This window comes from Pelophylax lessonae (assembly GCF_965119305.1).
Source record: "Pelophylax lessonae genome assembly, chromosome: 11".
In the NCBI taxonomy this organism is placed as follows: domain Eukaryota; kingdom Metazoa; phylum Chordata; class Amphibia; order Anura; family Ranidae; genus Pelophylax; species Pelophylax lessonae.
The window spans coordinates 89,664,018-89,687,910 of NC_138778.1; the positions used below are offsets into that span (position 1 = coordinate 89,664,018).

The window sequence follows — 23,893 nt, forward strand, 5'->3', positions numbered from 1 at the left end:
GCGACTTGTCAGGCTGACAAGTCGCCTGACAAGTCGCGCTAGTGTGCATGGGCTCTTACTGGCTAGATCACTAAGTGAAAATAAAAGAAAGAATGCCTAAAAAAAAAAAAAAGAAAAAAAAGAAAACTAATGCAGCCATCACTTATCAAGAATTGTTAAGCTGCAATGTAATGAATGTTGTCTTTTGGGTTTAATACCGCTTTAACATGCAATCATCTTTTTTTCTTATATATGTGCTTTGTGAAAAGCACAGGCCCATTGAGAATGTTTCTTTCCGTCTACCAGTCCAGGAATCCAAACTGTGCCAACACTGCCCTCACACATGTGTTCAAACACCCATTTGCAGCTATCACGTGTAAAAAAAACGAAAGAACACTCTCCTTGAACTTCTGAAAACGGTTCAATAAAGCTTAGTGACGAAGTGAAAAAAAATGCCCAAAAAAATGGAAATCTCGCAAGAGCCAGCGCAAAAGGCCCGAGGGGTACGCGAGAATTGACTACATGCTAGTGGCTCGTGGTCCTGGAACCTCGCGATATTTCCAGTTGGCGGCCCAACCTCGCGAGATTTACAGAGAGAAGGCTGCTACCTGTGGGAAAACCAACGCTCGCGAGATTTGGACGAGTATCTTGCTGCCTGTGGTAACGCAAGGCGGCCGCTTATCGCGGTGGAACCGTATTATTTCTAGCTGAAGTTCGTTCCCGGTGACGGGAGCCTGCGCTTGGAATAGCTGAATGTTGTGGTCGGGCGGACGGAGCCTGGAGTAAGGAAGAGTGCAGCAGTCTAGCAGTGAGGAAGGAAAGGCCTCCCCGTGCTGACAGGACAGGAGAGGCCTGAAGTCATACTGTGTGTGTGTCAGGGGAAGAGACCAAGTTCTCCTGGCACGAGGAGAGGTCATTGGCTGGAGTGGTATGTGGTGTAAAGGCCGTTCACATCATTGCCTTTCATTCAGCTGAATCCTCCTTCATGTCCATCAGCACAGCTTGTGGGACATTCTGCGCCTACTCATTGTATGGAGTTGGATATTTCCTGCAGCAGCATCCTGTGTATGAGGAGAGCACAGCCCACCTTCATTACCACTAGTGGCTCTGTATAATCTGAAGGCTGGATGGATATTAGAGCTTCCTGATTACTTACAGTTCTGTGGAACCTCATTGGAGGCTTAGTGGGGGGTCAGAAGAGAAAAAGTATACTTTGGAACTGTAAAGCATTGTCACTTATTCAAGGTACAGCAGGCAGACTTGGCGAAAAAAAACCCTCAAATCGGTCAATAAAAAATATATATTATAGCTGTTTTTAAAAAGCAAATTTCTGCTGTTCCACAGAAGATTTATATGGAGGGAGGCTAGCGTCGTTCCCTTTTATCTACGCTGGCACCATACTACCTCTGTCAGTGAGAGGAGTCAGACATTTTTGTAGATGTTAGAAAAACCAGGGTGAGAAGGACAATTTTTTTTTTTTTTTTGCTTGTAATTTTTCTACTTGGAATATTTTGCACACGATTTCTCCCAGATTTTCTTTTTTTTTCGTAGGGGGAATACCCTTCCCCTCCCCCCCCCCTTCCCTTTTTTTGTTCTCCGCAAAGGAATGCCAAACCCAGCGCGGCATGGGAACAAAAAGGACAGCGGTGGATCTACGTCTAACATGCCGCAGAGCAGTGGCAGCAGCAATAATAAAGAGCGGCCGAGGCCCAGTTCTAAACACAAGCGACATAAGGCCAAGCATCTCAGAGACTCGCCTCTTACATCCGAGCCAGTGGCACCTAGCACGCTAAAGCTCGTGGAATATGACGATATAAGCTCAGACTCGGATACTTTCTCTGATGATGTTCCAACCAAAGCGGAGAAACGAGAAAACGATGAGCGTAGGGGGGCTGAAAAAAGTGATAAGGCACATAGATCAAAGCATCGACATCAGCATAAACGGATTAAAGAAACGTTTAAAAGCAAGCAGTTGGAAAAAGAGCGTAAACCAGAAAAAAGTCAGGAAGTGGCTGTGAGCAAATTACAAAGCTCCAAAGAGAGGACGTCCAGCGCAACCAAAAGGGTGGCTGAGGAACAAGAGGATCATAACCGCAGTTCAAGAAGTAGCAACAAGGAGGTTCGGACAGCTAAAGTGCATCGAGAAAAATCGCGGCGGGAGAGGGAGCTTAAGTCTGGTCACAAGGACCGCAGCAAAAGCCACCGCAAAAGAGACTCCTCCAAACGTTATAAAACCTCAGATAGTCCTAAAAGAAAAGGACGTAGTCCACGAAGGAAGTATGGAACCAGTCCAAGACAAGAAGATAGCTATTCTGATGCCTCAGGTGGGCTTGACTATGATGGAAGTCCACAACGTTCACATGTTTCTTCCAACTATATTGAGGCTTACAAGAAAAATCTTGAAAGTCCTAGCTACAAAGAACCTTCAGCCTACCAGAGCAATGCTCGCTCCCCCAGCCCATACAGCCGGAGACAGCGCTCAGTGAGTCCGTACAGAAGGAGATCCTCAAGCTATGACAGGGGAAGTGGCTCCTACAGTGGGCGATCTCCAAGCCCCTATGTGCGTAGACGGTCTAGTAGTCCTTTTGTTTCCAAGCGCTCAGTGAGTCGGAGTCCAGTGCCCAGGTATTTATTTATTTTTTTTATTTAACATTTAGGTTTAGAGCCGGTTCACACAGGCGTGACCCGACTTGCTGGGGCGACCTGTGTAATCGTGGTGCGCAGCTTGCACCGCGACCTCGGAGCGGCCAGCACGGACTTCATGTCATTGAAGTCAATGCAGGTCGCTCCAGGTCGCCCCAAAGAAGCTCAGGACCCTTTTTCTAAGTTGGAGCGACTTGTGTCGCTCCTATTAGAACGGGTCCTGTGCTAATCTATGGCAGGCGACTTGTCAGGCGACCAGGTCGCCTGACAAGTCGCCCCAGTGTGAACCGGCTCTTACATTATTTGCTATGTTTGTTTTATATTTATATACTTAAAAAAAGCCTGTTTTGTCCCTGCAGGGAAAAATAAGTTAACTTTAATGCAAGTCTCCCTTCCCCAAATTTCTCTTTACTTAAAGTGGAGTTCCACCCATTTTTAATAAATTGGATTACATAGATGTATGTAATCCCCTTTAAAACGACTTTTACCAATGGAAAGATTTTTTTTTGCTAGTAAATACCTTATTTTCTGCTTTATTTTTCCTCTTCTCACTTCCGGGTCCGGCCACCGATCACGTCATTCGGCGATTCGCAGTGTGTGCTGGGATGCATTTCAGGGCATGAAATCTTGCAGTATTACACAGGAGATGAGCTGTACTGCGTGCTCTGCCCCGCCGCCTCTGTGAGCTGTACTGTATGTATTGTATTGAGGCCGTGCTCCGCCCCGCCTCCTCTCAGTGAGGATATAATGCTTTCAGTCCTCGCTCACTGAGAGGAGGCGGGGCGGAGCAGGGCCTCAATACAATACATAAGCTCACTGAGAGGAGGCGGGGCAGAGCACGCAGTACAGCTCCTCTCCTGTGTAATACTGCGAGATTTCATGCCCTGAAATACATCCCAGCACACACTGCGAATTGCCGAATGATGTGATCGCCGACCAGACCCGGAAGTGAGAAGAGGATAAATAAAGCAGAAAATCAGGTATTTACTAGCAAAAAAAAAAAAAGTTTCCATTGGTAAAAGTCGTTTTAAAGGGGATTACATACATCTAAAGTCACTAAAATGGGTGGAACTCCACTTTAACCACTTCAATACTGGGCACTTTCATCTTCTTCCTGCCCAGACCAATTTTCAGCTTTCAGCGCTGTCACACTTTGACAATTGCGCGGTCATGCAATGCTGTACCCAAATTACATTTTTTATTTTTTTTTCCCCCTACTATTGGCACTTTTCCACTGCAAGTACCGGCTCGGCTCTACTCGGTTCTGCTTGGCCCGGTTTGCTTTTCCACTGCTGGTACCGCATGGTACGGTGTTGGAACGGTTTGGTACGGTATGGTTTGCTTTTCCACTAAAGTAGTACTAAAGTTAAATGGGTGGGATAACAACGGGTGGGTGGGATTCTCTGACCAATCAGTGGCTAGTAGTGGCTACATGCAAAGGATTGTGGGATATGGTACCAGTTTGGTACCTGTTGGAACCACAATCGAGTAGGTACTGTTTTTTTCAGAGCCATGCCGTATTGTTCGGTTCCATGTAGTGGAAAAGTGCCGCCGTACTGTACCGTACCGTTCCTACACCGTACCATGCGGTACCAGCAGTGGAAAAGCACAAAAGCGTGCCGAACCGTTCGGTTCCATGCAGTGGAAAAGCGCCATAATGGAACTTTTCTTTTGGTGATATTTATTCACTACTGAGTTTTTTATTTTTTGCAAAAAAAATTAAAAAATACCGAAATTTTTTAAAAAGATTTTTCTTCATTTCTGTTATACAATTTTCTTTTTCCTTCACTGATGAGGTGGCATGGGTGAGAAGTCACTAAGATGCGGCACTAATAGATGGCACTGATAGGCAGCACTGATGGGGAGGCACTGCCAGGCATTATTAATGGACACTGATTGGCATATATGATAGGCACTGAAAGGCATTATTGATTGGCACTTATCGGCATCTCCTAGGCCCAGATAACTCTGATGGACACCTCTGATGGGGACTGTGCTAATAATCAATACGCTGATTATCAGTGTAGACCCCCCCCCCCCTCCTGTCAAAACTGCCAATCGGCTCTCCTCTGCTTGCGCCTTGTCAGTGCGAACCAAGGAAAGCCGATTACCGGCACTTCATGGTTACCACTTTGGTCACAGCTGATCACGTGGTAAAGAGCCTACTTCATATGCTTTTTACCAAGATCGGGGAGAGAGATACACCACACCACAGAAGTCCAGCAGGATAAGGCAGGCAGAGTGGCAATCCTATGACGCCCATTCAGGTTATATAAACCACCTTGCAGAAGTCATTCTGCAGTAGGCCTGTAGGGAAGTACAACTGTACATCCCTTCTCTCCAGAGCTGCAGTGTCCCGGAGCTCCCCACCTACCACTGACCACCTTGGCCAGTCCGCTTCTAGGTACCAATCTTCGCACTTTTTCATTGGCTTGAAGTAGATGTCAGTACTGTGCGTTCATTATCCCGAGTTCATTCATCTCGGCATTACCAAAATTGTATACTGAACACTGCAGGCAAACAGCCCAGAGTACAGGGAGGTAAAAAAAAACAAAAACTTTAATGCAGAAGAAAAAATTGTATTTCTCTTTTGCATTAAACCCTTGCCCTCAAAGTTCCACTTGGCTTCTTTTCACTCCAGTTTCCTATGGTAAGAAGAAAAAGTAGGCATTTGTAAACTGCAAATTTATGACTTGGAGCTTACTTAGTTCTAAGGGCTCTTTCCCTGCTTTAGTGCATTTTGTGCAGCAACATTTGAGCACTGCCATGTGAAAATCAGGGAAAGGAGTCATATATTCTCTCATAGCCAGGTATGTCGCATTCATGCGGGCACAAATGAGAGCTGTGTGTGCTGGCATTAAAACAAACACCTTTGTCAATGGTGTCAGTTTGAAAAACTTCTCAGATCTTTCAGAATGCAGAGATAGGTTTTATTTGTTTATCTTTAGTCTTCTGCCCTCTACACCCCTTTAAAAGGGCAGATCGTGTTAAAGATGTTTCCTAACCTGTCAGGAGCACAGAGGAGGGGGCAAAAAGGCTGCAGTTAGTGTTTGAGAGTTGATTGGTGGAAAGGAACACACTCCTCTTCAAACAGCAGAAGAACTATGTAACATTCTGAGCCCTCTCCCTTGGTGGCAGTAGTCTGAAAAACTAGAGAGGGTGAATCTACTGAGCAGAGACACAGGCGAAAATAAAAACTTGACGGGGGTTATAATTTGTTGCTAGTCTTTTCTGAATCAAAAATAAGTTTTGGCGCTGCATGCGCTTTAACCACTTAAGCCCCGGAAGATTTTACCCCCTTCCTGACCAGGGCCTATTTTGCGATTCCGCACTGCGCGAATTTAAGGGACAATTGCGTGGTCGTGAGACGCTGTACCCAAATGAAATTGACGTCCTTTTTTCCCCACAAACAGAGCTTTCTTTTGGTGGTATTTGATCACTTGTGGGTTTTTTTTTTTTTTGATTATGCGCTATAAACAAAAAAAGTGTAAATTTTGCAAAAATAACAATATTTTTCACTTTTTTTTATATGAAATTTCCCCCCCCCCCCCAAAAATGTAAAAATCTCAATTTTTTAACATTTTAGGCCAATTTGTTTTCTGCTACATATGATTTGTAAAAAAAAAAATCGCAAAAAGCGTATTTTGATTGGTTTGCGCAAAAGGTATTACGTTTACTAAGGGAGAGATTTTTGTCATTTTTATTTTTTTAACGAGTAATGGCGGCGATCTGCGATTTTTTTTTTTTTTTTTTTTTTTTTTTTTTTTTTTTTTTTTTTTTTGACACTTTTGGAGTTACCAGTGACATTACTACAGTAATCAGTGCTTTCCTTTTGCACTGTTACTGTAAAAATGACACTGGGAGGGAAGGGGTTAACTTTATTGGAGAGGGAGGGGTTAAGTGTGTCCCTAGGGGTGAGTTTCTTACTGTGATTGGATGTGGCTTTGTGTGTAACAGCACAGATCCAACGGTCCTACATAGCAGGACCGAGTGATCAGTGCTTTTACACAGGGGAGAGTGACAGGCGGCTTTTACATTAGCCGCCTGTCTTTCTCCCTCTCTACCCGACATCGGGTCCGCCGGTCACACGTGTCGGCTTCTTCGGGTACGAGCGGGGGCGGGAGCGCGCCTCCGGCGGCACGCGCTCGCCCCCTATTTGCTCCCAGGCTAGTGACGTACCGGTACGTCACTTTGCCTAGGAGGGGCTGACCGCCACCGTATATAGTCGGTCGGCAAGTGGTTAAAGTGATTTATTATACCTATTTTTCAGTGTTTGGCATCATGTCTCACTGTATACAGTTTTTTTTTTTTTTTTTGTTCTGTTTCGTAAAGTTTATTACCTGGAAATTATGCAAGTAACAATGTTAAGGCAGGCCATAGATGGTGTGAAATTCGCACAATTCCCCAATCAACACAGACAGTGCTGACTGGGGAATACCTCCCAATAGGGGGAAGCTGTCCCTGCTGGGAGAACCGCAAGTAAATCCAGCAGGCTGGTTGTACGCAAGTTGATCGATCGATAAACTTGGTACATTCAGCCTGTCCATACACAGTTCGAATCTCGGTTGGTTCCTGCTGAACTGCCTAAGATTTGCACCATCTACAGCCTAAGCCATTGCCTTATGATGAGCAGCAGTGTTGTCAGCCTGCTGCATGTGCTCCTTACTTTAGCAGGTGGGCTACATATCTGTTGGATTCGATCATGGATTTTACTGCCATCTTCGGCTCCATTAAAGCGATTTCCCCTTATTTTGTGTTCTACTCCCCTTTAAAAGCTTTTACAGCCTATCAGGTTTAGAGTTTACTGTTCATGATGGTGCTAGAGTTCTTTCTCTCACTCTGGTGTGCACAGGTGTTATCTGTAAGCTAGACTGCTAGCTTACCTAGATCATTTATTATAGGTTTGTTCTCAGAGTCACTTGGTAGTAGAAAATGCATGGTCTGCTCAAAGTGCCAGGGCCCCTTCCTTTTTTTCAAATTGACTACTGGTAGCAGGTGTAAAATATACCTGTAAAGAAAAAGTTAGGCCCCCTTTCAGATGGGTTTTTAATTGGTCTGTTTTTAATCCATCCATTGACAGATAAAAAGACTGCAGTGCATTCATGTGGGCGAACGGGTGATCATACCTTTTATGTCCGTGTCCCTTCAGGTTGTGCTTTTTTTTTTTTTTTTTAAAGGAGCTGCCACCCAGCTGGTGTCCTAACTACCTGGTCTGATATGGATTTTGGGGTACACGTCACCCAAAAAGTGGAGTAAGCCCCCCCCCAAATCCATACTATATACTTATCCAAACTTGCATAGTGTGGGGTGGGGGTGGTACTTGAGGAAAAGGGCCTCTACCCCACAACTCAGATCCTGCCCCCCCAAGTAAATGTGTATGGGGTACATGGTACCCCTACTCATCCACAAAGAAATGACTAGTGTATATATACAACACAGTTTTTGACTAGTCCTTTATTTAAAAAAGGAAATGCCACCTGCCAAACCGTACCGCATCAATCGCTTCCCAGCGCCGAATTAAATTGCCAGTTCTCTCCGCTGTTAAAGTAAACAAAGTGACCCCACCCCCTTATTGCGCAACATACAGCAAGTGACATCATAAGGGTGCTGGGTCACTCAGTGATGTAACCCAGTGATGCCACTCCTTGGTTTACTTTAGCGGCAGGGCCGAATTACAGCTGCACTTCTCCCTCTTTGGCCCTGCCACTAAAGAAAACAAAGGGGTGCCTGCCAGCCAGCCAGCCACTCCCCCGCAGCAGGGTGCCTGCCCGCCAGCCAGCCACTCCCCCGCAGCAGGGTGCCTGCCCGCCAGCCAGCCACTCCCCCGCAGCAGGGTGCCTGCCCGCCAGCCAGCCACTCCCCCGCAGCAGGGTGCCTGCCCGCCAGCCAGCCACTCCCCCGCAGCATGGTGCCTGCCCGCCAGCCAGCCACTCCCCCGCAGCGGGGTGCCTGCCAGCCAGCCACTCCCCCGCAGCGGGGTGCCTGCCAGCCAGCCACTCCCCGAAGCGGGGTACCTACCATCCAGCCACTCCCCGCAGCGGGGTGCCTGCCAGCCAGCCACTCCCCTGCAGCGGGGTGCCTGCCAGCCAGCCACTCCCCCCCCCCCCCCCCGCAGCATGGTGCCTACCAGCCAGCCAGATATTCCCCCCCGCCCCCACAGCAGGGTGCCTGCCAGCCACTCCCAATCGCCCCCCCCCCCCCGCAGCAGGGTGCCTGCTACCCACGCACCCATTTTAATAAACATTAAGCTGTTCAGTTTATACCAGATTTATGTAGAAAATTGTGGTGATTTTTCAAAACGTGAAATGTACAAAATATCGGCACCTGGTATCGGCCCTGAAAGAATGATATTGGTCGACCCCTAATATTAATCACCATATGAATACTTCATATTTGTATAACTCTTGCCCATGTAGCTTGTTTAACTTTGTTCAGCCTCGTATAAAGAACCGTTTTTTTTTTTTTCCCCTACCCTAATGTGTTCTCTCAATGCGTAGTGATGCTACCCCCACTGCCCACTCTTATACTTACCTGAGCTTAATCTCGATCATGTTATGTGCACGAGCAGCCGCTCTCTTTGCTCTGTCCATCCTCAGCCAGTGGGGAGAGAGCTGGGGGTGGTGCCGAGACATTTCTCGTGTGACAATGAACACACTGAGGTGGCTTGGGAGCGAGCCCACACAAGTGCCTCCATAGCAAGCGGCTTGCTTTGGTGGGTGCATTTGGCGGGGAGGAGCCAGGAGCGCTGACGGGGGACCTGAAAAGAGGAGGTTCGGGGCTACTCTGTGAAACCATTGTACAGAGCAGGTATGTATTATATTTAAAAATAAAGGTTTACAATCACTGTAAGGGGTAAACTTTAAACACCCTTTTACATGTTTAATTTCTATTTTATTTTGGTTTTGATGAGTTTTAATTATGTTCTCTGTTTATATAGGAAATCTGCCAAATCCCGAAGCCGCAGTCCTATCTACTCAAGAAAATCCTCCTCGTCTCGTAGTAAAAAACAAAAGTCTCAGTCCCAAAGTCGCCATTCCAGTATTTCACCTGCCCGCTTGCCATTGAACTCCAGTTTGGGTGCTGAACTGAGCCGAAAGAAAAAAGAGCGGGCACTAGCTGCTGCGGCAGCTGGTAGAGACTCTAAAGGAGGTCCAGTGATAAAAAAAGAGATTGGAGATGGAAGAGGGCTCCCAACATTGGATGTCAAAAAGGCAAACAAAAATCTTAAAGTGGACAAGTCTGTCTCTGATACAGAACTGTCAGTGGCAACAAATGTAGATACAAAGGTATTATCTAGTTCTGTCAAGTCTGAGGAGAATGAGAAGAAGCTACCTTTACCAGTGAAGGATGTGAAACAATCAGGAGTTAAGGATGGTAAAGCTTCTATTGTCAAAGAGGAGACCTTGACCCCAACGGAGACAGTGACCGACAAAGAGAGCGAAAAAGATATACCACCTCCTTTGCCTCCTGTGCAGTCCCCTCAACCGCCTTTACCTGCTTCCTCTCCACCTCCCCAAACTCCTCCACTTCCTCCTCTTCCTCCTTCACCAGCTGTTCCTGTACAACCCCCACCTCCTCTGCCACCTACTCCCACTTCGACAACCCTTGCTGTTCCTATCACCGTGGCTGCCTCAGTACCATCCTCCACCCATACACGTTCTTCAACAGTATCCACTCAGGCAAACACACAGCCTCCAGCTATCTCTTCCACTAAGCCAGTTCCAGCTGTTAATCTTGCTATCCCACATATGAAAACTTCAACACTTCCTAATTTGCCCCTGCCACCATTACTGCCTGGAGAAGATGATATGGAGAGGTTAGTACCTGGATTTTGTAATGTTTTGCTTTTAACAGCTACAAGATTGTGTGTTAGTGAACTAAGCTGCTCTCTAGTGCTAGTTGTTAAGCCTCGTTCAAGGTAGTTTGCAGGTTAGGATTTCTTATATGAATGCTTTTATATTAGGACATATAAATTTGCTCAGTGGTTTTTGCTACCTTTGATCACAAACTGACTTTCCTAACCTGGATGAAGCGGGACTAGATTGAAATTGGGGCATTCTACTATAAGGAGCATGACAAACTCCTGAGCATAGAAGATATGCTTTAGGCAAAAATCTTTGTATGGGGTAAATTCTTATGAGAAGTAGTAAAGGTGAGTAAAGGAACAATACAGTGGCTTAAAGTATTCATTCAAACACCTTGAAATTTTCCACTTTTTCATGTTCAAACCAAAAATGCAAATTTATTTTATTTTGTTTTATGTTACATAGTAGGTGAGGTTGAATAAAGACAATAGTCCATCCAGTTCAACTTGTGTAGGTGTGTGTGGCTGTAATCATCTCACATACCCCTGAATGTTCTGATCCTTGAGATGTAAGTCTAAGAGTCTTTTGAAAGCCACCATACTACCCGCAGAAACCACCTCTTGTGGTAGAGAATTCCACAATCTTGTAGCCCTAACAGTAAAGAACCCCCCACGTTGCCTGAGGTTAAAACGCTTCTCCTCTAATCGCATTGTATGCCCCCGAGTCCTCATGCAATCCCTTCGTATGAACAGCTTTTTTTCTAAGCTGGGATCCCCATTAAGATATTTATAAATTGCTATCATGTCCCCCCCTCAGACGTCTCTTCTCCAGGGAGAATAAATTGAGCGATTGTAGACGCTCTTCATAGTCAAGGTCCTCCAATCCCCTAATTAGTTTAGTTGCCCTTCTCTGGACTCTCTCCAGCTCCAACACATTCCTCCTGAGGACTGGCGACCAGAACTGGACAGAATACTCCAGATGCGGTCGGACCAGAGTTTTATAAAGTGATAGACCAACACGAAGTGGAAGGAAAATGATAAATGGTTTTCAACATTTTGAACACATTTTTTGAAAAGTATGGCATGCATTTGTATTAAGTCCAAGTTAAGTTAAGTCAATACTTTGTAGAGCCACCTTTTGCTGCAAATAGAGCTGCAAGTCTTTTTGGGTATGTCTCTACCAGCATTTCACATCAATGGGCGTGTAATTTTTTATCCATATGCAAAATAGCTCAAGCTCTGTCAGATTGGATGGAGAGTGTCTGTGAACAGCAATTTTCAAGTCTTGCCACAGGTTCTCTATTGTATTTAGGTCTTGACTTTAACTGGGCCATTCTAACACATGAATATCCATTGATCTAAACCATTCCATTGTAGCTCTGGCTGTATGTTTAGGGTTGTCCTGCAGGAAGGTGAACCTCTGCCCCAGTTTCAAGTTTTTTGCAGACTCAAACAGGTTTGAGTCTAAAGCCCCGTACACACGTACCGATCGTCGGCCGAACGATCGGCCGTCTTTTGTCCGGTGCTGTTGTGTCTGTTGAAAACTGCAAAAGACTGCACACGAATTTTGTCGGCCAACAACAGCCGACTGCAGAAGTGATGTCATATGACTAACTTTCCTTGTCTTTTTTCTTTTCTGAGCATGCCCAGTCTTGCTAATCTGCTGTCTGTCGGCCGAAATCTGTACTGACTGGTGAACAATCGGCCGTTCTGGTGTTGGCCAACAAAAATTTTAATGCCTGCACAACAGATTCTGTTCGGCCGAAAATGCGCTGTCGGAAGCATCATACTAACAAGCCTACAATCGGCCGATTGGTCACCGGCCGAATATTTACGGCCGACAATCGGTACGTGTGTACGGGGCTTTTGATTGCCCTGTATTTAGCTCATCCATCTTCCCATCAACTCTGACCAGCTTCCTTGTTCATGCTGAAGAAAAGCAACTCCACCACATGATGCTACCAGCAGTGTACTCAGAGTGATTTGCAGTGTTCGTATTTCGTCACACATAGCATTTTGCTTTTAGGCCTAAAAGTTCAATTTTGGTCTAATCTGAGCAGAGCACCTTCTTCCATGTTTGCTGTGTCCCCCCACATGGCTTCTTGCAAAATGCAAATGGGACTGCTTATGCCTTTCTTTCAACAATGGCTTTCTTCTTGCGACTCTTCCATAAAGGCCAGATTTGTGGAGTGCATGACTAACAGTTGTCCTGTGGACCGATTCTCCCACCTTAGCTGTGGATCTCTGCAGCTCCTTCAGGGTTACCATGGGCCTCTTGGCTGCTTCTCTAAATAATGCTTTCCTTGCCTGGCCTGTCAGTGTAGGTGGACGGCTATGTCTTGTTAGGTTTGCAGTTGTGTTCCGTGAGATGTTCATATATATATATATATATATATATATATATATATATATATATATATATATATATATATATATATATATATATATATATATATATATACAGGGGTCGACAAATTTGCTATGAATCTAGGAGCCAGCTAAAAAAGTTAGGAGCCAGTTTTTTTTTGTAGCGTGGGTTGTCAGGGCAAGTAATTTGCGCCCCCTAACTAACTTACAGCAGAGCGGTCAGTCAATAACTCCAATGTAACGCATTATGTCAAGGTTATGGGCTGGCCAGAAAGAATGACATTAAAAACCTATTATAGGGGAAACTACTTTTTATGCGAATGCATCATGACTGCGGCATGTAAAATACCCTCATCTGCTGCCTATTGTAGCTTAAGGGTGGCTGTTGGTGGGTGGCAAAAACATGTCTTTACAGCACATTTTTACCACCCAACTGCACATCTAAATAAAGCCTTTGTGACATTTTAAATAAAACACCGAAAAGGATGAAAGAAGTATCCCAGCGCTGCTGATCTTCTGTTGCCTCTTTGCAGCTACTTCCTGCATGTGTGTCCCCCTGTGGTGATTGTGGATAATACACAGGGCTTTATCAGAGGACATAAAAAGATAATTTTAAAGCATGCCTTGCCTCATCTCCCCTCCTCCACCTCACAGCACACCTTAAACAACTTTGCACTATTAGAACAGCGGCTCAGTGTGGACACAGAACACACACACACACACACAGGAAGCCCCCGTTCTCTATCCTCCACCAGAACCCTCCCCCCCCCCCTCCCTCACAGTAGTGACTGACAGTCTGCCTGCTAGGTCAGGTAAAGGCCACACAGGCTGCCGGGTCCCCCTCCTCCTCACCCTTCTCCAAGGTCTGAACTCCTGCTGTGGGCTCTGGGGGGAGGAAGGCAAGCCTGATAAGGAAGCTACGGGCAGCAGAAGAGAACTCAGAGCAGCCATTCTCACAGGATACCGATCTTCATGCTACACCGGACCTTGCTCTGGCAGAGGAGAGGAGGCCAGCCCCCTCCCCTCTCACATTACTCACAGCCGGACTTCAGATTACTGCACGGAGACCAGAGAGGGGGAGAGCAAAGCATCAGCTGCCTGACACTCTGAGCTGCGTGTCCGGGCAGTCAGTCAGGAGTTGCAGAGAGTGGGCTGGCGGCAAATTAGGAGCCAGGACGCGGTTTCTGGTCGCCATGGCGACCTGGCGACCGGGGTTTGTCGAACCCTGTATATATATATATATATATATATATATAATGTGTGTGTATATATATATATATATATATATATATATATATATTATAGTATCTAACAAAGGTGAGTACACTAGTACACCCCTCACGTTTTTGTAAATACTTAATGATATATTTTCATGTGACAACGCTGAACAAATGACACTTTGCTACAATGTAAAGTTCAGAGTGTACAGCTTGTATAACAGTGTAAATTTGCTGTCCCCTCAAAAAAACTCAGCACACAGCCATTCATGTCTAAACGTGGAAAAAAGTGCAGCGCTAATAAATACTAGCAATATAAACGTGTATATATATAAACCAAGAAAGGTAAATACAAATAAATAGCAAAATGAATAAAAGTGAACATCAAATCAACAGTCCCATATGTGAAGTGAAAAAAACAGTCCACAACGGTGATAATTGAAGTGCTCACTGGATCCCAACACCAACAAGATATAGAGATATATTGTGCTCACCAGAACGATAGGACTCAAAATGCCATATAGCATATGAGTCAAATCAGCTTGTTGTACAATGGATGGATAATCCGAAAGGGATGACTGAGGTCACTGATGTTGAGGTGAAGAGGTAATAGCAGATATGAACCGTCACACCAGAGAGGCTCTCACTCCGTCAGATGGCCAGAAAGGAACCAAAAAACAAGGGAGCACAAAATAGTGTAACACTGCTAAAATTTTAATTAAATAAAAATACACCAAATTGCACTTACAAACATCTCGTGGTAAAGAGCGTATACAGATGCAAAGGTAGGCTGTCAGCAGCGTGGCCTTGACGCGTTTCAGCATAAATGCTTTTTTCAAAAGATAGTGCCAGTCCCTGGCACTATCTTTTGAAAAAAGCATTTATGCTGAAACGCGTCAAGGCCACGCTGCTGACAGCCTACCTTTGCATCTGTATACGCTCTTTACCACGAGATGTTTGTAAGTGCAATTTGGTGTATTTTTATTTAATTAAAATTTTAGCAGTGTTACACTATTTTGTGCTCCCTTGTTTTTTGGTTCCTTTCTGGCCATCTGACGGAGTGAGAGCCTCTCTGGTGTGACGGTTCATATCTGCTATTACCTCTTCACCTCAACATCAGTGACCTCAGTCATCCCTTTCGGATTATCCATCCATTGTACAACAAGCTGATTTGACTCATATGCTATATGGCATTTTGAGTCCTATCGTTCTGGTGAGCACAATATATCTCTATATCTTGTTGGTGTTGGGATCCAGTGAGCACTTCAATTATCACCGTTGTGGACTGTTTTTTTCACTTCACATATGGGACTGTTGATTTGATGTTCACTTTTATTCATTTTGCTATTTATTTGTATTTACCTTTCTTGGTTTATATATATACACGTTTATATTGCTAGTATTTATTAGCGCTGCACTTTTTTCCACATTTTGCTATTCACAATTTTCTTGTCAGTTGTTTGGTGTAGCAGCTTTTTTATGGTTAGCGCAATATTTTTTGCTTTTCACTCATTCATGTCTAAACCACTGGCAACAAAAGTGAGTACACCACTAAGTGAAAATGTTAAAACTGGGCCCAAAGTGTCAATACTTTGTGTGGCCACCATTGTTTTCCAGCACTGCCCTAACCCTCTTGGGCATGGAGTTCACCAGAGCTTCACAGGTTGCCACTGGAGTCCTCTTCCACTCCTCCATCATGACATCACGGAGCTGGTGGATGTTAAAGACCTTACGGTCCTCCACCTTTTGTTTAAGGATGCCCCACAGATGCTCAATAGGGTTTATGTCTAGAGACATGCCTGGTCGATCAGTCCATCACCTTTACCCTCAGACAGTGGTCATCCTCGAGGTGTGTTTGGGGCCGGTATCATCATGCTCTGCTTCAGAATGTCACAGTAGATGTTAACATTCATGTTTCCATCAAAGAAATGTAGTGCCGCAGTCCCGGCAGCACTCATGCAGCCCCAGACAATGACCCTCCCACCACTATGCTTGACTGTAGGCAAGACACACTTGTCTTTGTACTGCTTATCTGGTTGCCGCCACACATGCTTGACACCATCTGAGCCAAATAAGTTTATATTGGTCTCATCAGATCACAGGACATGGTCCAGTAATCCATGTTCTTAGTCTTCTTGTCTTCAGCAAGCGGTTTGCGGGCTTTCTCGTGTATCCTCTTTAGAAGAAGCTTCCTTCTGGGGCGACAGCCATGCAGACCAATTTAATGCAGTGTATGGTCTGAGCACTGACAGGCTGACCCCCCCACCCCTTCAACCTCTGCAGTAATAGCTGGCAGCACTTTATTCGTCTGTTTTCCAAAGACAACCTCTGGATATGACGCTGAGCATGTGCACTCAATTTCTTTGGTCTACCATGGTAAGGCCTGTTCTGAGTGGAACCTGTCCTGTTCAACTGCTGTATGGTCTTGGCCACCGTGCTGCCGCTCAGTTTCAGGGTCTTGGCAAACTTCTTATAGCCTAGGCCATCTTTATGTTGAGCAACAATTCTTTTTTTCAGGTCCTCGGAGAGTTCATTGCCATGAGGTGCCATGTTGAACTTCCGGTGACCAGTATGAGAGAGTGAGAGCGATAACGCCAAATTTAACACACCTTCTCCCCATTCACACCTGAGACCTTGTGGCACTATTGAGTCACATGACACTGGGGAGGGAAAATTGGTTAATTGTGCCCAATTTCGACATTTTCCCTTAGGGGTGTACTCACTTTTGTTACCAGCTGTTTAGACATTAATAGCTGTGAGTTATTTTGAGGGGACAGCAAATGTACATTGTTATACAAGCTGTACACTAACTACTTTACATTGTAGCAAAGTGTAATTTCTTCAGTGTTGTCACTTGAAAACCTTGAAAACTTTACAAAAATGTGAGGGGTGTACTCACTTTTGTGAGATACTGTGTGTGTATATTTGTATATATGTACCGGTATATCCTTTTTTTTTTTTTTTTTTTTTTTTATCTGAACCCTGCTTTAAACCTCTTCACAACTTTATCCCTGACCTGTGTGGTGTGTGTTCCTTGGCCTTCATGATGTTTGTTCACTGAGGTTCTCTATCAAACCTCTGTGAGCTTCAACAAACAGCTGTATTTATACTGAGATTAATTAAATTACACACCGGTGGACTCTATTTACTAATTAGTTGACTTCAGAAGGCAATTGGTTTTAATAGATTTTCGTTAAGGGTGTCAGAGTAAAGGGGACTGAATACAAATACACGCCACACTTTTCCACTTTTCAGATATTTATTTGTAAAAAGTTTTAAACTCTTTATCGTTTTCCTTTAACCACTTTACCACCGGAGGATTTTCCTGCTAAAAGACCAGGGGTTATTTTGCGATTTTTTTACTGCGTGACTTTAACGGACAATCGCGCGGTCGTGCGACGCTGTACCTAAACGAATTTCACGTCCTTTTTTTCCCACAAACAGAGCTTTCTTTTGGTGGTATTTGATCACCTGTGCGATTTTTTGATCACGCGCTATAAACAAAAAAAGAGCGTAATTTTTGCAAAAACAACAATATTTTTCACTTTTTTTTATATGAAATTCCCCCAAAAAAAAATGTAAAAATCAAAATTTTTTAAAATTTTCGGCCAATTTGTTTTACGCTACCTATGTTTGGTAAAAAAAATCGCAAAAAGCGTATTTTGATTGGTTTGTGCAAAAGTTATCGCGTTTACTAACAAAGGGAAAGATTTTTGTCATTTTTGGTGTTTTTTTTTTAACGAGTAATGGCGGCGATCTGCGATTTTTTTTGCGGTACTGCGACATTGCGGCGGACAGATCGGACCCTTGACTGACATTTTTGACACTTTTGGGGGTACCAGTGACATTACTGCAGTAATCAGTGCTATATATATGCACTGTTACTGCAAAAATGACACTGGCAGGGAAGGGGTTAACAGTATTGGACAGGGAGGGGTTAAGTGTGTCCTAGGGGCGTGATTCTAACTGTGTAGGGACAGGTCTACTAGTGTAAAAACAAAGATCAACAGTTCTACATAGTAGAACTGTTTGATCTTCACTTTTACACAGGGAGAACTGACAGGTGGCTTGTTTACACAAGCCGCTCTGTCTTTCTCCCGCTGTAGCGGCGATCGTAGTGTGACCGGCGGACATCGGGTCCGCCAGTCACACTCCCGCACTCCTCCGTGAACGAGCCGAGGCGGGCGCGCGCCTCGGCGGGCGCGCGCCCGCCCGCTATTGGCTCTGGAAGGAGTGACAGGCGAGCGACGTAGACCTACGTCACTCTGCCTGGCCGGGGCCGACTGCCGCAGTAAATATACTGTGCGCAGTCGGCAAGCGGTTAACTTCACAATTATGTACCACTTTGTGGTGTTCTATCACATAAAATCCCAATAAAACACATTTACATTTTTTGTTGTAACATATCAATGTATGAATAGTTTTTCAAGGTACTGTAAGCACATTGGGATGGCTTGGGCAGAAAAGACATTTAGAAACGGCTTCTAGTTATTATGAAAAATGGATTTCTGCCTGCAAAGGTAAACTTATTTTTTAAAGCAGAGTTCCACCCAAAAGTGTAACTTCCACTTTAAAGAGGAAGTAAACTCTTACTGGTTATTTTTTATTTTTTTCCCTGCAAAGTAAATGCTTACTATGCTAGTATGCATCTCATAATAGCGATGTTTGTATCGGCACAGGGCTCTGAATAAAAGGCTTGGGCGGCCATTTCTTCAGAGTGCATGCAATATAAATATCTCCTAAACGGTGCAAGTTTAGGAGATATTTACAGTACCTATAGGTAAGCCTTACTGTAGCTGCTGACTTTTTAATAAACACAAACGGGTGGAGCTCCACTTTAACATATTTTGCAGTACTTGGAACTGAGTGCTATATTTCAATGTTAGATGTATTAGTATGTATGTATTATTGCATTGAAGCTTAACCACTTGAACAAAATCACCTACCTGTACATAATTTATCTTCAAGCGGTTGTACTGGGGTCATGGTGGCTAAGCAGCTGCTCAGCTGTTATTTCAAGCAGCGGGAGGGGATGACCCCTCCCGCCGCTTTACGCCGCTCACTCTGGCTCTCCCGTCCCACCTGAAGGCCTGAGCGACCAGCTGGCACAAGCTGGCTGGCCGGAGACCGGCACAAAGCTAGAATCGGCTTTAACCATGTCTCGGATGTAGCAACCCGGAAGCGACCTTGTTTACTGGGGTCTTAAAGGCGCCCGTTTTAAAAATTTGAAACTATTAAACGCAAATTTCTTTTTAGTTTACTGACGGACAGAGCACCATATCATCTTGACTCTTGCGTTTTTTGCTGCCCCCTACAGGAGTAGGACACTAGGTGGAAAAACGTTTGACTACGCCTATAGAGCAGACCCAGGGGGTATACTCCCACTTCTGCTATAGCTTGTAATTTTTTCTTTTTTCTGCGTAGTATGGTGTAAGGACCTAGTTCTTTGCTGGGATCTCTGGTCCTAGCATTTTTTCCCTTTTAAACTGAATTTTTTTCTGTTCCTGTGGGAACTACAATCAATTTGGTTCCTGTGAGCACTGACAAGAGAGCTGAATCTCTGGTCCGTAACCTTTTTACCATGTTGGGTGCTATTTTGCGACCGTTTTTTGCCATAACCTTGGTTTCCCAAACCTTAACGCAGGGCTTGACAAATTTTCCTGAAATCTAGGAGCCAGCTAAAAAAGTTAGGAGCCAGTTTTTTTTTTTTTTTTAAACTAACAACCAAGCTTTATTTAATAAAACGAATACTAAATTTACACATAAATACGACTAGAACCCCACTCTCCTCTAGCGCAATTGGATGATAACAGACTGTCTGTCTCTTTCCATCCGATGCCATCTGATCTGATCCACGGGATGGATAGAAAATAGAACCACCATCCGTCTGCTTTTGGCGGACAGGATCAGATGGCGGCAGATTACTGCTCCATAGAGGAGAATGAAGGGTCCGATCAGGTCTGCCTGAAAAACTGACAGGCGGACCTGATCAGACAGCCCGTGCGAAAGGGGCCTTCGGCTGTGGCATGGCGATGAGGAAAAAAAACAAAAAGATTATATATATATATATATATATATATATATATATATATATATATATATATATATATATATATATATATATATATATATATATATAATATAAATTTTTTTTTATTTTTTTTAATAATAATAATTTTATAATAATAAAATTATATATTTATTTTTTTAATAATTAAAAAAAAAAAAAAAGAGAAAATATTATTTAGTTTTTACATTTAAAAAATAAATTGAATTAATAATAAATAACCACACTCCCTGTCAAAGGTAACTAACTGGACAGGGAGATGGTAATGCATTGTGAAGAAACAGTAATTACAACAGTCATTACTCCAGGCCACCACAAGAGGGCGCCAGTTCCCCATTGGAAGCCTCTCATCTCAAGTAGGCCGAAAAGCCGGGGCCTCAATTTTCGGACGGCCCGGAAGTCCGTGCGCGGAAGTCCGTACAAAAATGACAGGACACCCTCTGCAGGGCACCTTAGGCTCCAGGTCGCTAATTCTAGTCGCAAATGCGACCTGGCGCCCGGGTTTTGTCGAGGCCTGCCTTAACGGAATGGGCTAAGCTCTTGCACCAGGATTTGGATGGGGGGACAGTCCCCTCCTGATTTGGAAGAGCTGGCAGACCAGTTGGTCCAGGGGTTGCTGTATATCAGTGAGGCCTTTCTGGATGTGACCCCTTTAGCCTGCAGGGTGTTCTTGACAGCGGTGACTGTCCGCCGCATAATATGGCTGCAATTTTGCTTTGCGGACCAAGCTTCCAAGAAGGTATTGATGAATCTCCCCTTTGTGGGAGACCGCTTGTTTTGAGCTTCTATGGAAGAGATCATTAAAGGTCTTACTGGAGGTAAGAGTACTCTGCTTCCACAGACTTCCAGGAGCAAAGAGTCTCGTGGCAAACGTGGCCTTTTCTTCTTGGCCCATAAGCAGTCCTTTCGTTCTTCAGGATCCAAAGACCAGCCATCAAAATTCGCCCCTGTAACCCCGCAGCGGGTTCCAAGAGGCCCTGGCCTGGTAAATCGAGAGCGGGTTCCTCCGGGACCGCAGACAAGCCCACTTCTGCCTGAAGGGGCGCCCTCACCCGTATCTGGGGTGGGGGGACGTCTTTGCTTCTTTCCATATACGTGGACCTCATTGATTCAAGACAAATGGGTCCACGAGTTGGTTTGGTCCGGTTACAAAATCGAGTTTCTGTTCTTACCTCTGGCAAGGTTCTTCCCTTCCAACCTGTGTTTGTCACCAGATCGCCTGCGAGACCTTCTGGGGGGCGGTACAGGACCTGCTTTCACAGGGGGTCATTGTACAGGTTCCAGAATCTGAACACTTTCAGGGGTTTTATTCAAACCCATTTACTGTTCCCAGGAAGGAAGGCAAGGTCCGTCCAATCCTGGACCTCAAGGCCTTGAACTGCTTTGTGCGAGTTCAGAAATTTCAAATGGAGTCCAATTGCACAGTGGTGGCATCCCTTAATAAAGAGGATTTCCTGGCCTCTATCGATATCAAGGACGCTTCCCTTAATATCCCAATAAATGTCGGGCATCAGCTTTTCCTTTGCTTTGCCGTGGGCGAGGAGCACTATCAATTCGTGGCGTTACCTTTTATTCTCGCCCCGCCTCCTCGGGTATTCAGAAAAGCTTTGGCCCCAGTGTTAGCATTATTAAGGCAGAAGCGAATTGCGGTACTGGGGTACTTGGGACGACCCTCTTTTGCGTGCAGAGTCTCCGAATGCCTTGAAAGACAGTGTGGACATTTTTGGTGCAAACTTTGCAGGATTTCGTATTGAAACGGAGTTTCCAAAAATTTGTTCTGGTCCTGTCCACCAAACTGGACTGTCTCGGGCTGACCCTGGATACGGCCTCAGCCCGGGTTTTTCTTCCAGACGTGAAACTCCAGAAGCTGCCAGATGCGATACTGCTTCTGTTGTCCAACCGGCCATCATCTTCCAGGACTTGCATGCAGGTGCTGGGTCTGATGGTTTTCACCTTCGAGGCGGTTCCATACCTGATCACTACGAAAGGAGATTCTGGCGAAATGGAACATGAACCCATAGTCTCTAGACAATCTAAGCCTGGGTAAGAGGGGATCCCTGATATGGTGGCGCTTCGACAGGGAAAATCTTTTCTCCCCCTGTACTGGACAGTGGTCACCACAGATGCCAGCCTGTCCGAGTGGGGAGAGGTCTTGGGTACGCAATGAGCTCTGGGAGTCCAGCCTGACGATTTAATATTCTGGAAATTTGGGGGATCAGGCTCTGCCTGACCCAATGGACAGATCCAATCGGCCAATGCCAAGGCCATGGCATGAGTAAATCATCAAGGGGGCACCAGAAGTGCCCTAGCGGCCCGGGAAGTAGCTGGCATTCTAAGGTGGGCAGAATGTTTGGTTCCGGCCATCTCTGCTGTGCATATTCCAGGGGTGGAAAATTGGCAGGCGGACCACCTCAGTCGGCAGGAAGAATGGTCTCTCCACCAGGAGGTGTTTCATCTACTGTGTCGCCATTGGGGGGGGGGGGGACTCCCGATTTTGACCTGTTGGCCTCTAGTCTCAACAGGAAGGTGCAAAGGTTCGTAGCAAGGTTTCTGGATCCTCTGGCCAGTGCTACAGACGCTCTGGTGGCTTCTTCAGTATCGTCTGATGTACACATTTCCTCCGCAAACTCTTCTGCCAAGACTTCTTCGAAGAATCGAGGCAGAAGGGATTTCGGTCATCCTAGTGGCTCCGGACTGGCCTCGCAGGTTTTAGTACCCAGACCTAGTACGGTTGGTCGCCGATGTCCCATGAAGACTCCCTCTCGTGGAAGATCTGTTAGAAGATCTGTTCTTCCATCCTGCTTTACAGTAGCTGGCTTTAACAGCCTGGCTATTGAAAGCTGTTGAAGGATAGAGGGGTGTCTGAATTGGTGATTGCTATGCTGTTAAAGCTAGGAAATCTAATTCTAGTAACATCTGCCATCTAGTCTGGAGGGCATACATCACTTGGTGTGAGTCTCCTCCTGTTCTTTTCCGGTGGCTACGAATTCCTTGGTTCACACCTTTGTTCAGGGGGTTCACCTCCTGGCTCCCCCAGTAAGGTCTCCGTTACCTCCATGGGACCTCAATTTGGTGCTGTCAGTTCTTCAGAAACTGCCTTTGGAAAATATTTGTAAGGTTCCTCTGCTTACTCTGTCACAGAAGGTAGCCTTTTTGGTGGCTATTACTTCTGCACGCAGGGTGTCGGTCTTGTCATTCACCTTACCAGGTGGTTCACAGACACAGTGATGCTCCCTTCCTGCCTAAGGTCGTCTCTGGTTTCCATTTAAATGAAGACCTTGTATTGTCTTATTGGACCCCCAAATCCCTCAATAAAGCTTGCAGGTCACTGCCTATTACTGTCACAAAAAATGTAAAGGCTCCCTATCCCTCTGCCTTTGTGCATAAGTGAGCACATTCATAAGTTGTGCCTGCAAATGTAAACTGTTCACACCACATGTGAGGTATCGCCAGGATTGTGAGTGAGAGCAATAATTCTAGCTCAAGACCTCTGTAACTCTGAACAGGTAACCTGTAAAAATGTTTTAAAGCGTCGCCAATGGAGATTTTTAAGTACCATAGTTTGCCGGCATTCCACAATCGTACGCAATTTTAAAGCATGTCATGTTGGGTATCTATTTGCTCTGCATAACATTCACATTATACAAAGAAATTGGGCTCAGTTTACGTTGTTGTTTTTATTAAAATGTATTTTTTCCCAAAAAAATTGCGTTTGCAAGACCGCTGTGCTAATATACAGTGTGACATAAAATATTGCAACGATCGCCATTTTATTCTCTAGGGTCTCAGGTAAAAAAAAAAAATATATGTAATGTT

At 45.0% G+C, this 23,893-nt stretch overlaps 1 protein-coding gene across 1 annotated transcript in view; it reads left to right on the forward strand.

Moving 5' to 3' along the window:
• Positions 1 to 1,549: 1,549 nt before the first annotated feature.
• Positions 1,550 to 23,893, forward strand: part of CDK12 (cyclin dependent kinase 12) — a 265,108-nt gene continuing 242,764 nt past the window's right edge. The window contains exons 1-2 of the mRNA XM_082271762.1: positions 1,550 to 2,604; positions 9,560 to 10,438. Coding sequence (XP_082127888.1) covers positions 1,586 to 2,604; positions 9,560 to 10,438 — 1,898 coding nt within the window. The 5' untranslated portion in view covers positions 1,550 to 1,585. The remainder of the gene's footprint in view (positions 2,605 to 9,559; positions 10,439 to 23,893) is intronic.